Source organism: Drosophila ananassae, chromosome 3R (genome assembly GCF_017639315.1).
Source record: "Drosophila ananassae strain 14024-0371.13 chromosome 3R, ASM1763931v2, whole genome shotgun sequence".
NCBI lineage: Eukaryota > Metazoa > Arthropoda > Insecta > Diptera > Drosophilidae > Drosophila > Drosophila ananassae.
Window position 1 is genome coordinate 14168940 of NC_057930.1, and position 13661 is coordinate 14182600.

At 42.1% G+C, this 13661-nt stretch overlaps 2 protein-coding genes across 3 annotated transcripts in view; one reads left to right on the top strand and one right to left on the bottom strand.

Annotated features, from left to right (window-relative positions):
• The first annotated feature begins 1028 nt into the window (after positions 1 to 1028).
• LOC6496912 (lipase 1) lies at positions 1029 to 2771 on the top strand. The gene is made up of 3 exons (XM_001963123.4): positions 1029 to 1299; positions 1355 to 2026; positions 2088 to 2771. The coding sequence occupies exons 1-3, from the start codon at positions 1168 to 1170 to the stop codon at positions 2688 to 2690; spliced, it is 1407 nt and encodes a 468-aa protein (XP_001963159.1). The 5' UTR covers positions 1029 to 1167; the 3' UTR covers positions 2691 to 2771.
• Positions 2772 to 6777: 4006 nt separating this feature from the next.
• Positions 6778 to 13661, bottom strand: part of LOC6498614 (E3 ubiquitin-protein ligase TRIM9) — a 71981-nt gene continuing 65097 nt past the window's right edge. For both annotated transcript variants that reach the window (XM_001963122.4, XM_014906717.3), the window contains 4 exons: positions 12271 to 12410; positions 11877 to 12015; positions 9775 to 10008; positions 6778 to 8189 (listed from right to left, as the gene is read on the bottom strand). In XM_001963122.4, the coding sequence (XP_001963158.2) occupies positions 7900 to 8189; positions 9775 to 10008; positions 11877 to 12015; positions 12271 to 12410 (803 nt within the window). In that variant the 3' untranslated portion in view covers positions 6778 to 7899. The remainder of the gene's footprint in view (positions 8190 to 9774; positions 10009 to 11876; positions 12016 to 12270; positions 12411 to 13661) is intronic.

A 13661-nucleotide genomic window follows, 5' to 3' on the forward strand; every position in this document is an offset into this window, starting at 1 on the left:
CACGCCCGTAGCCCGACACCCGTCGCCCACATGCCAGGGGACGTCAAGTTGCCAAGGCTCCCTCTGTCCCCAATGGAGACCCCTGAGCCCCCTCGACAGACCTTGGAATTGCCAACATGTGGTGACAACGCCGAATTAAGTTATTTGTCAAATGTCGAAACGTTGGGCAGCAGCAGCACATCGGGCCTATGTTGGCATCGGTGCCGGAGTGCCCGGAATCGAAATCCGGACCCAGACCTCGAATGGCAAGGAAGGATTCGGTGCGATGCCATTCCGCTCCGCCTGCGTCCGTGTCCGTGTCCGGATCCGTGTCCGCGCCCTCGTCCTCGTCCTCGTCGCTTTGTCAGCCTGTCAGTCGTCGCCAGTGACAGCAGTTGCTGCAAATAAAGGAGCGGCAAATATTTTATGCAGAAGCTGAAATCAATTTTTGCCAATCAATTGCGAAAAAAGAAAGCGATGACGTAGGCAATGAAAGGGCCGATTCAAATGTTTGCCAAGTGGACACGGTCCACTCCACAACCGGATTAAAAATTAAATTTTCCAATTAAGCCGGCCAAACATTTCTAGGACTACACACTTTCGGAAGTGGTCAGGCAAATCTGATTAAAAGGAATACGCTTTGATTTTCCTCTCAGTATTCAATGGAGTTTTTTTTCGGATTTTTTAAATGGATCAAGGGCTTTGAACTCAATGGAGTGGTGGATCACAGTCATGATTACAAAGCCAGGCACTTTGCATGACAAAAACTTGTATTTAAAACGTATTAAAAATGTTAATAAAATCATACATTTCCTCAAATGATACATAAATTGGAGGGAGCTGTGACTCAGTACTTATTGATTGTATAATTATCCGTCAAATTGGTTTTGCATTTTGGATATCTCGTCTAGTCGTTCCAAATGATTTAGTCGGCACATTAAATGATTGCACTTCCGAATATATTACCATTGAACTTTGACCCGGCTAAAAGCTATTTCTAGTTCCTCTAATTTGAGAGAGTTATAATGCCCATTTGTTTTAAAAATATAGGTACAAGTGGAAATGAGCTTGCCATGATATAACCGATAAGCGGCGCCAAAGCGGAAAGCACAAAAAATAAATATTATTACTGCTGTTTAGTAACCAGTGAGCTTGGATTGAGTCGGACTTAGTCACGGATCGAGCGCCATGCCCCACCCGATCGGATTTATCACGCTTCTCTGGATATTCATGGGCGAGTGCCTGCGGATTGGTGTTCTGGGAGGATACGCGGAGGATACCTATCCGGCGAGTGTGCTGGAAGATGCCCATCTAACCACAGTTAGTACCAAAACACTTAGGACAATCCTCGAATTAATGGTTTTTCGTAATATAGTTGCAACTTTTGACAAAATACAAGTATCCTGGGGAATCCCATCAAGTCACCACCGAGGACAAATATGTATTGACGCTTCATCGCATTGCCCGGCCAGGTGCCAAGCCTGTGCTCTTGGTCCACGGTCTGGAGGATACCTCCTCCACTTGGATCTCAATGGGTCCCAACAGCGGCTTGGCGTACTACCTCTTCGAAAATGGCTACGACGTCTGGATGGGCAATGCCCGGGGCAATCGATATTCAAAAGGTCATGTCAAACTCAATTCAAATACGGACCGGGCATACTGGAGCTTCTCCTGGCACGAAATCGGGATGTATGATCTTCCAGCCATGATCGATGGGATTCTGGAGAAAACGGGCTACCAAAAGTTGAGCTACTTTGGCCACTCCCAGGGCACCACCTCATTCTTCGTGATGACTTCCAGCAGACCGGACTACAATGCAAAGATTCACATCATGAATGCCCTGGCTCCAGTTGCTTTCATGGGAAACATGAAGGCACCTCTCATAAGCATCGGTCGCATGGGCATCAATGTTGTGGGAGGCTCCTACGAGCTGTTTCCACACAGCTTTATATTTCTCAATCAATGCCTTAGCTCTTCCGGAATGATGAAGACCTGTCTTCGCTTCTACTGGCAGATTGTGGGCAAGAACAGGGAGGAATTGAATATGGTAAGGAGATGTAACAAGTAATTGAATTATTTAACTTTTTTTAATATTTAAAATTCTTTAGACTATGTTTCCAGTGGTTTTAGGCCATTTACCAGGTGGCTGCAATGCCAAGCAGCCCCAACATTACATCCAACTCAAAACCTCTGATCGTTTCTGCCAATATGACTACGATACCAAGGAGAACCAGCGGATATACGGACGCTCCTCTCCGCCGGAATATCCCCTTGAGAAGATCACTGCTCCGGTGGCCCTGTATTATGGAAGCAATGACTACTTTGCGGCAGTCGAGGATGTAAAGCGGTTGGCCAAGTTGCTCCCCAATGTGGTGGACAGCCACATGTTTAAGAAATGGAATCACATGGACATGATTTGGGGCGTAAGTGGCAGACGGACGATCCAGCCCAGGATGCTGAAACTGATGCAGTATTGGGAGACTTACGGAGGTGCCAAGGAGGACAAAACGGAAGCACCTCCTGAACCAGAGGAGCAAGAGGGCACTACCGAGTTGGTCCTTGAAACTTCTACTAAAATTATTCCTAAGGAATCGACGCAGAGTTCTGGAATCGTAGAAGAAAAGGATGATATTCAGACGACTGATCAAGGAATCAATGAAGAATTGGAGGAGCCTGTGAACGAAACTACTTATTCCCCTATGGAAGAGTAAATGAAACGAATTAGTTACTAATTTGAAAATAATTGTAATATAATTGGTATTTTGGTTTATTAAATGTTCTGCTATTCAAAATGCTTAACGACGATCATATTTTTCAAAGTTACTACCAAAGGTACTAAAGTAAAGCTTGGTTTATTCATTTGCAACGTTAATAAATGTTCCAACTTTATAAATCCATAGCAATCCTTGGCAATATCCTTAAAGTTTGCACACTTTCCATCAATTTTTTGAGAGTTTTTTGGAGCAGGAAAAGTACAGCAGCAATCACGTGCCACATCCGCCGCATAGCCGCTCTAATACCAACAACTGGAAACGTTTTGGGAATTCTGCAACGCAACGAGGCGCGAAAACATTTACTCAACACTTAGCAGCTGTTGGTTAGTTTGTGGGCCAAGTTTCCAGGGGCAGCGGGGCCAGGACGATGGTGGCTGGTCGGGAGTGTTTCTTGTTCGGCGACGTGCGGCGAAAGTTTTTTTTTATGATTTATGAAGCAGGCGACGATGGAGCAGCTGCTGCAAGTCCTGTGTCCTGTCGCTTGTCTCTCGCTTCTCGTCTCCTGTCGACGGATGCGGATGCGGAAGTGGCAGGCTGGCTGGCTGGATGCCAGACAGCGAGGGTGTGGCGGCTAAGCGCCTTTGCTTGTCAGTTGCGCAACTGCAACCCGGATATAAAAATTGCACTTTGATGCGTTTCCCGCAACTGCCATACAACTGCCATAAAAATATATATCTAAACAATAGTTTCTTTTGGCGGTTTTTTCTTCTCTCTCCGCGCTCTGCTCATTAAAATTTTTGCTCACAGCCAAAGCTTTTGTCAAACACCGCAAACAATGGGGCCTAAACCCCACAAACACTCGCCCCCAAACATACATCCCAACAAAACGCCGACTCTTGCAGTTGACACATGCTGTTTTCTAAGCAAACTTGGCGCTAAAGTTAAGTGTGTAATTTGCGAAAGTGACTACAGGGTGGATGTGTGGGGTACGAATGAATGAATGAATGCCAAAACAGCACAACAGAATTCGCATTGTCGCTGACACATTTCCCGCTTCAAATGCTGTCGCCTACAAAAAAAAAACAAAACAAAACAGCTAAAACGCAAAACAAACACAGGAATCCCGCTCAGCAATTGGCACAGTGAACTCCTGGTTGCGTGAGGCTTTCCCACTAATGCGTCTCCGGGTGAAAAGCGCGAAAAGCGGGGACAGTGAAGTTGATGGACAAAAAAAGGCTACGTTTATCGGGCCACGGAGCACTATGCTGAAATACTAATTAAAAAGTTTAGGAGCAACCATTATTTTGATATAAATTGAATTTCGACGCAGTTGCTGCATTGAAATGTACAAATTCAAGCTGAAAAAGCTTTAAAATTAAATTTATTATTATCCTTTTTTAATATCAAATGGCATGTATTTGGATTTTCCCAAAGCAGTATGAAAACTCATGTCTTCATAACCTTTTTTTTAATATGTATTATTTAATTGCATGATCCAAGGTAGAAAGCTATTAATCAAAGTGAAAAAACATTGGCATTAGAATACTATTTTAAACACAAAGGGTAAAAAAATATTATAATATACACGAAAAGAGTTGTGTCTCTCAAAACCGTGGCAGCTAAACGTTGATAAGGATCGATGGGGAACGGTTCCCAGAGTGTTCAAAAGTATGCCACATGAAAATCGGTTGACTGTAAATAATAGTATAGCTCTCGAAAGCAACACAAATCCTTGCAAAACTATCGAATGAGACTCAAATCCTTCGAAAACCTTCGAAAAAGGTTTCTTAATTGTTTAAAAGTGGTTTTATATGAAAACCCATATTTAACAACTTCTGAGTGCTACCTAAAAAATGTTTATACCTTCCCGATTTTGGGGCTTCGAGTACTATAATTCTACATCAAAAACTGGCCATCTAAAATCTGAGCCGATTTAATCAAATTTTCAAAGGTCATCATGATTTTGTCCAAAAATCGAGCCAAAATGTTGTTTCACGGTCTTTATGACATTTAAATGCAGATTGGTGGTAATTAGAACGCTGATTCGCGAATGGTATTCCTTTCTTAAATGCGATACGAAATGGCTAAACTGTGGGCTATAATGTGACTCAAAAGCTTCGTTTTTAGCCACCGTATCTTAACGTGGTCAACAGGATCTCCGCAGTCATTTATTTCAGGAAAATAGTCATATTATCGAAAATAACTATCGGAGAACAGAATGTTATACCTTCCCGATCTTGGGGCTTCGAGTACCATAACTCTACATCAAAAACTGGCCATCTAAAATCTGAGCCGGTTTTATCAAATTTTCAAAGGGGTAACATCATGATTTTGGCCAAAAATCGAGCCAAAATGTTGTTTCACGGTCTTTATGACATTTAAATGCAGATTGGTGGTAATTAGAACGCTGATTCGCGAAAGGTATTCCTTTCTTAAATGCGTTACGAAATGGCTCAACTGTGCGCTAAAATGTGAATCAAAAGCTTCGTTTTTAGCCACCGTATCTTAACGTGGTCAACAGGATCTCCGCAGTCATTTATTTCAGGAAAATAGTCATATTATCGAAAATAACTATCGGAGAACAGAATGTTATACCTTCCCGATCTTGGGGCTTCGAGTACCATAACTCTACATCAACAACTGGCCATCTAAAATCTGAGCCGGTTTTATCAAATTTTCAAAGGGGTAACATCATGATTTTGGCCAAAAATCGAGCCAAAATGTTGTTTTTTGGTCTTCATGACATTTAAATGCAGATTGGTGGTAATTAGAACGCTGATTCGCGAGTGGTATTCCTTTCTTAAATGCGATACGAAATGGCTAAACTGTGGGCTATAATGTGACTCAAAAGCTTCGTTTTTAGCCACCGTATCTTAACGTGGTCAACAGGATCTCCGCAGTCATTTATTTCGGGAAAATAGTCATATTATCGAAAATAACTATCGGAGAACAGAATGTTATACCTTCCCGATCTTGGGGCTTCGAGTACCATAACTCTACATCAAAAACTGGCCATCTAAAATCTGAGCCGATTTTATCAAATTTTCAAAGGGGTAACATCATGATTTTGGCCAAAAATCGAGCCAAAATTTTGTTTCTCGGTCTTTATGACATTTAAATGCAGATTGGTGGTAATTAGAACGCTGATTCGCGAATGGTATTCCTTTCTTAAATGCGATACGAAATGGCTAAACTGTGGGCTAAAATGTGAGTCAAAAGCTTCATTTTTAGCCACCATAGCTTAACGTGGTCAAGAGGCTCCCCGCAGCCATTTATTTCAGGAAAATAGCCATGTTATCGAAATTAATTACCGGAGAACAGAATGTCATAACTTCCCGATCTTGGGGCTTCGAGTACTATAATTCTACATCACAAACTGGACAACTAATTCTAGAAAATCCTAGAAAAAAACATATTTAACAAATTCTGAGTGCTACCAAAAAATTTATCGCAACCGTGGCAGCAAAACGGTGAGGGTGTTCGATGGAAAATTGTTCATAGATTGTTTAAAAGTATGCCAGATGAACATCGGATGACTGTATATAATAATATAGCCTTCGAAACAGACGCAAATCCTTGAAATAAACATATTTAACAACTTCTGAGTGCTACCAAAAATTTTATCGCAACCGCGGCAGCAAATCGGTGATGAGGATCGATGGAAAATTGTTCTTAGAAAACTACCGAAAGAGACACAAATCCTTCGAAAACCATATATAACAACTTCGGAATGCTGCTAAAAAATTTATTGAAACCGTAGCGGCAAAACGGTGATAGGGATCGATGGGGAACGGTTCTTAGATTGTTTTAAAGTATGCCAGATGTAAATCGGATCATTTGATCTGCATTAAAATATGGGACTATGAAGGGACAAATATCTGGACGTTATTTTCGCAAACTTTCAAAAGCGTTAAATGATTTAAAAAAAAAAATAGATTAAAAATAAATTGTTCTTTAGTTCCCATACCCATTTCGATCCTGACCTTTGGCACTCCCTGTATGGGGGAGTTTTCCAAACTTTATCCGCCCCACCCAAAGGCGGAAAAAAATGAATTTTTTTGAAATAAATAAACTCATTTTCGCGTGTGCTTGTTCATGCCTATGCAATTACATTTTTTGCTCTCAGTTTTATTTGTATTTCAATATTATTACAATTATAAATATTTAAACATGCATAGTACGTGGTAATTAACTTTAATTGTTGATTTTCCGTGTAGATACGCTTAAGTTGAAAAGTATAAATATTTCGTACATACATTGGAATTTAATGTTATTTTATTAAACCTTAAATAGGAAAAACTAGAATAGCCGAACGTTTATTAAAAAATGCATTAATATTTACAGGGAACTTAATGGTAGGTACTTTAAATATAAATATTCCGATGCATATTTGATTTTAGAAGCAAAATTGTTGGTTTGCGTTTTTTTTTTGTGGGGAATTTACGCAATGATTTTTGCCATTTTTGTGCTCTTAAATATTTTTTTTCAGTAACAGTTAGGTAGATTTGGGAAAGATTTTGGTGATTTTTAACTATTTTTCAATTTTGCACAAATGAGGCGTTGCATTTACCGTCCAAGTATAAACAACATTTGTATTCAGTCTTTAAAATAAAAACTTCCCCCAACACTCTAGTTTTGATTGCATTCTAGCCTCAGACAAATGTGTTTAAATTTATTAACCATAAATATTTACTTTCGCGTATGTTGTGACATAAATGCAGATATTTACCTACACTAATGGCTAATTGGATTTTTACCTTATTTCGTCATCCGCTTGCGTTGAAATTTGATTTAGTTTTTGGTGTTTGCGATTTTTGTTTTTCCTTTTTTGTTGCACGGTGCTTGATTTTTGGCTTTTTTTTTTGTGATGTAAAACATTCAGAGCTATATATATTATATGCCGATAATTTACTTTTATATTTACATAAAGTTACTGCGAAAATGTTTTCAATTATTTTCAATAATTTGTTCTCCGGTTTTTGGCGCAGCGTTTTACAAACGGTGCCTAGTACTATGAATAGGGATACGATTAAGTGGAGATATGTCGCTGAACTTGCCCGAAACTACACGTACACATAACATATATGTAAGCTGTCTGAGTAAACACTTCGTATTAAGGTAATGTTATATATAGACACCGATAACTGTCAAATGCCAAGCTCTATGTACACAATTAGCTACCCTCGGTCCAACCCTCTCATCCTCTCTAGAAGTAGTCCATTTTCGGGGCATCCAGAGCCGTGTGCATGGTCAGGGTGACGCCCCTATTAATGCTGACTGCCGGATAGAAAACACCGTAGAGGTCCCGGAAAGCCACAGATCCCTGCGGCATTTCATTGACCAGGAAACTAAGGGTATGCCTCTCCAGGTCCAGGAGAACTCCAATTGTACTTCCCGTGGTAATCCCACCCTCGACTCGACGCTCATGGATGGAATTGTGCTGGAACCAGGATCTCTGGCGGTCGATGTACATGGCAAATGATTTTTCGTCCTTGCCTGTTGATGGTGAAAAAAAATATACAAAATCATTTGGGGAAGAGAGTAAATATGTTTACTATTTGGGCGATTGTTGGGCTATGCGCACCGAGCCGTGATCGTGACTGGTACATGTTGTACAAACAATATAAAAATCTCTCATTAAATGTTCACTGACCATTTATTTCGCTATTTGCGTTTTGTTTTGGTAATTTATTGGCCTGCTTTGCTTACAACTTCAACAATTATTGAATGTATTTTATTGTTACGTGATTAAGAGTTATTTAATCTCGGACCACCGTATTAGTTCATGCAATGTAATTAATTAATTGGCGTGACATATTCTCAGCCACTGTTACACCCCACAAATCGATAACCAAAATGTAATGAAAATTTTAGAGCAACCGGATATGATATCTATCTCCATTTTGCTGACTTTCCAAACTCCGAAGTTCTGAACTTAAACTCCAACTCGTAAGATAACTCCCCTGACTTCCACTATCCATGACTTGTCACTTTCCTGTCTGTCGTTTCAGTTCTGTGGAATTATAATTGACAAATGCAAAAGCAACAAGCAAGGTGCCGGAGGGGCGGATAAGGACTTGTGGATGTGACCTCCGACCCTCCCACTGTCCAGGAAACGCACCAGTCTCGTAAAACAACTTGGCAAACTGCAGCTGTTAGTGTCAATGCCAGTCACTAGGGGCCACCACCTGCTCCGAGGTGGTGCTGCTCTCAAATTTTGTTGCCGGCGCCTCGCATATGAAAATTTAATTCGAAAACTTGAGTTTGCAGCGAGAAGGACCAACCGGAGCTGGAGGGCACGTGTTAAATGGCGCGTGAGCAGCTTGGGGAATAAATTGTGTAAGTGAAAAAGATACACAGCGGCGTCTTAGCGACAAAGAAAAAATAAAGAAAAATCAAGGAAAACGATGCGCTGCCGCAAATAAACTTTTGCATTTGACAAAAGTTTAAGTGCCGCACTTTTAATTACTTTTGTCTGCAGTCTAAGTCCACTCCACTTTTTAGTCCCACCGCCTCCAATCACTCCGCCTCCCACGCTACCACGCACATTTTCAATCAATTTACTACGGCATACTTCAAGGCGCCTCCGTTGCGTCTTTTGTTTGTGTTTGTCTCAGTTTCGGTTTCAGTCTGGTAACGAAAACTCCTCACATTCCGCTCCAGAAGTTCGACCCTACACTCACGCAACAAGAAATGGCAAAAGTTTCTGCCCCGCCCCAACACTTGCCACTCGATTTTATTGGCTTCGCATTGCGAGGCGGCAAAATGGCAAAGTTTTAAGCGTAACCCCCCTAGCACCATCGCAACCTGCGCGAGAACCCCCCTTAAATTCTCATCTATTAGCTGTGAACTTTCCGCATACGTATTGGATCTTTTGTCAACGCCAGAATCTATTTGTTGTGCAGATTTTCCACTTCTGGTCTCCCTCTTTTTGCGAACAAAGTTTCTGTGTGAAAGGTTTTTTCCTGCTGCTCTCTTTGTGCCGCCTGCTCTGAATTTTTAATTGAATTTCAAATGCAACCAGTAACCCACTGACGGCACCTAACAATAGCGAGGGAACTGTAGCAGGTTGTTAACTCACCGAGCATTTTGTTCCGGGCCACGTCGATACGTGCCACTCCAAAGGCCGGATCCGTGTCCGCCGTATAGTTGTCGATGGTGAACTCCCAGTAGTGAATGCCGCGGGAGAATCCAACGGAGCCGAGGGCCACTCGGTGCTCCCAGCCCTCGACGCTAACGGTGGCGTTGTTTTTGCTGAAGATTAAGCCCGAACCGGCTCCGCCGCTCAAAACGGGATCAAACGTGAACCAGGCCACTAGAATGGAACAGACGAGAATGAAACTGATGAGTAAACTAGTAAAAATAATAATAAATAGGTATTTAAATAGTTATCTTGGAAAGTACCGCCTTAGATGTTTTATTCAAGCACTTCGAAGCATATTATTTTTACATAAACTCCTACACATTATATAATACTCCCTAGGTTCTAGATCAAGCAAAGGCATTAGATTAACTACAACTTTCTCAGCTATTGTTTTTTTGCGATTTTTTAAGTGTTCCGGAACTGTGAAAAGTGGAAAGAAAAACAAAGTCAGACTGGTTGCAATTTTCCCCATTGTCAAAGCTCAAGTGGCCGGTGCAATCCAGAATCGGAGTCGGGAGTCGGAGCCGGAGTCCGAATCCAAGTCCGTTCCTTACAGTTTATGCTGTTATGCCCAGCAAAGTAGGCAACGAGTGGCGACGAGTCGAGTGCTTTATTAAATTTCCGTTTTTATTGTTGTGGCCGCATTAAGTGGCCAAGGCTAGCCGGGAATCATCTGGGAGCACTGGGAGCTCCACTTCTCGGTCCGATGACGATGATGACGTTGCCTGTTTTATTGGCCACCAAAGGCAATTGTGTGGCCAAACTAGCCACAAAGCAAGCATCTGGGCCAGGAGGACTCACTGGCTTTGGCCATTGTTTTGTTTACGTCAAGGATATGACTTTGCGATTAAAACTATGAGAGATTGGAGCCAGGCACTATAAACTGTGAGTCCTTAAAATACCAGCATTTAATTAGCTGCTGGGAACTGCTTCTGGTTTTTTTCTAATTGGATAAGTAAGAGGGAGCCCAAATGTTGGCACAAGGATTTTATCCGAATCAGGGATTAGGACTCTATTATGATGGAATTTAATTTAGTCTGAAGAGTAACACAATGAAGTCTGCAATCCACTTGAGACTCTGTAGCTACGTTATATATATATTTTTAGATTTGTCTAATGGATCGCCTTCACATTTTGTCCACACCCTGGCCATAAGCTGGAATTTTCGCTCCCTTAAGTAATTGATAGCGTTGTAACCCGTTTTATTCTTCCCGAGACCCTCGTCTTAGGAATCATTTTTGTCTGTAAGGTGTTAGAGACAGGCCATTAACGAAGACCGCCCGCAAACGTCACGAGCCATAAACTGTTAACTGGTTTTTCCGTTAATTACTTAGGGACACGCGCTCGGTGTAAACACTTTATAAAGTGGCAATTTGCATTGGGATCGGGATCGGCATCGGGGTCGGATGGCCGGCTTAAATCGCTCGTAACCCCCTCGAAGACACCGCACTGGCTGGCGTTGAGAAATAATCAATTAAAAGTTGCAAATTAACGGCGACCAACTAATAAAGTGACGGTCAGGAACCGAGAACATAAAAGAAACAGAAACCGGCTTCCTAGAAAATGCTCTGGCAATTTTATAAATTAAATAACTTTACGCGGCGTTTCATTTGTGGTGGATCCTGGCGGATGGTAGATGGTGGGTGGTGGAATGGAAGTAGCTGCTGTCAGGTGGCGCATGCATCAATCAAGTGAGAATTGGATTGCAGAAGACAAACCCTGACGCCCCCTCTTGCTTCACAAAACCCCCTTCCCGGCACATTTTCCATTCACGTATTCCTGCCCGGCAGGCGTAAAGGGGTCAATGGCTGTTTGACATGCAAAACACGAACGGGAGGAACCTGGAGCTCCGGAATGGAAATGGAAAAGGAAAAGGGGTGGCGCATGACCGAAAAGGATTAAATTATAAAACAGTCGGAAAAGTAGCTCACAAGCAGTCAACCATCCAGCCATCCAACCAGCCAGCCAGCTAGCCGAAGGAGCTTAATTGAAAAAGCTAGTACGAGAAGAAAGGTGAAAATGTGAAAAGCGGGACTCACCTTCGGCGGTCTGAAGTCCAATCAGCTCCGAGTATTCACCCTCTCCGGCGCTATTGAAGGCCTTCACCCGGGCATTGTACATCGAGTTGAAGTGCAGCCCGTCCACGGTGCAAATTGTTTCCTTGCCGCAGTAGACTTCCTGTTTCGGGGATTTGGGGAAGGGTGGAAGGAATCAAATTAAAGTTCTCCTTTAATAAATTGGAAGATGACAGCCATTCAGTCAGCCAATCAGCAAGCGGATTGTGCCATTCAGTAGTTCGTGACGGCAGTTATCCGTTGCTTCTGGAATTTATTCTGGCTTACACTTGTTAACTTAATTCTGAGAGCTTGTTTAAGCCACGATTATAATTAAAGTTCATGTGGCCTTACAGCTATTTCCAATAAAAGTACTTACCCTAAATTCTCCACCGCTGCCATCGTCCAGTTCAAGGACATAGCCCTCGACGAAGGAATGATTCGGTGGCTGCCACGCCACTGTCACGGAATTGTTCTCCGCCGAGCAGTCCGATGGCAGAATGGTTGGCGTCATGGGAGCTGTTGAGTAATTAGGATATTTTATTGAAATCGTGCAATAAACCAAGATCAGTGACATGTGTAATAGTTGTGCTAACGTTTAGAAATAACAGATAACCCAGTGCTAGTAAAAGACATAAACTAAAGACCCGAAGGAAGTGTTTGTGGAGAGTGTTAGGAGAAAGGAAACTACAGTGTTTGACATAAAAGTAAGCCAAATTATCAATACAACTAAAGTAAATACAAGTACCACAATCAATAAAAAAAAGTTGGAATCGATGAGAAGCGAAAACAGCACCGGATGACCCCCTCGAGAAACTAAAATGAATCTGTCACCAGGCGAAGAGGCTGCCGTTAGAGTTTCATTTTTTATTAATTGCCCGGAGGGTGGGCCACGCCTACACGCCGTAAAGTTGGGGGCAATAAAAGCAACGCCTGGTAATAAAAATTCATGACACAACACAAATGGCGGAGAGAAGTGAAGCGCCTAAAATTATGCCACAAAATAAACATAAAAATGACGACACTTTCAGGCGTCCTCCTCCAACTTTCCGCTCCCCTGGCTCCGGCATCAAATTAAAAAGGCGCCAAAAGCTGTCAAATGTCAACCGAAACAAAAGTAAAACGTGGAAATCAAGGTGCCCTTTTATTTTTCGGGTAAAGGCCGAGCAATCAGGCTAAAAGTGTAAGGGATAAGCCGGAGCGGCGGAGCCTCTGAAGAGGGTCAATTGCGAAAACGAAAATACCAGAAAACCCGAAAGCTGCGACTCATAAAAATAATAGCAATATAAAACGGAAAATGCGAAATAAAAGCTTAAGCATGAAATAATGAAGATGGGGTGGGGTGGAGTGGAGTGGAGTGGGAAAAAAATGCCAAATGAAAAGCGACAGGAAAAACCAAAAGGCAAAAAGCAAAAAGCAGCGTAAAAAATTATGTCACTCGATGTGACATTGCCTGACCACGCCCCCCGGCTAGTTGACAGGCTGTGGCAAGGAATTCTCTGACAGTCGCCAGGAACCGGAAGTGAAAACGAAAATATTTTGACGTATTTTGGTTTATTTTTTATTTCCCGTTAGTGGCTTAAATGAAAATGAAAAATTATTATGCGTAGGCGTGTGCCCGTCAACCGAAAATAAGCAAAAACAAAAAGACCAGCAAGGATATTCCAAAAATCCCTGAAAACAAAATGGCCGGCGAATCGTCAATGTGTGAGTGAGTTGGCGCAAGAGTGTATTAGTGTGCGTGGGTGTGTGAGTGTATTTGTGAGCAAC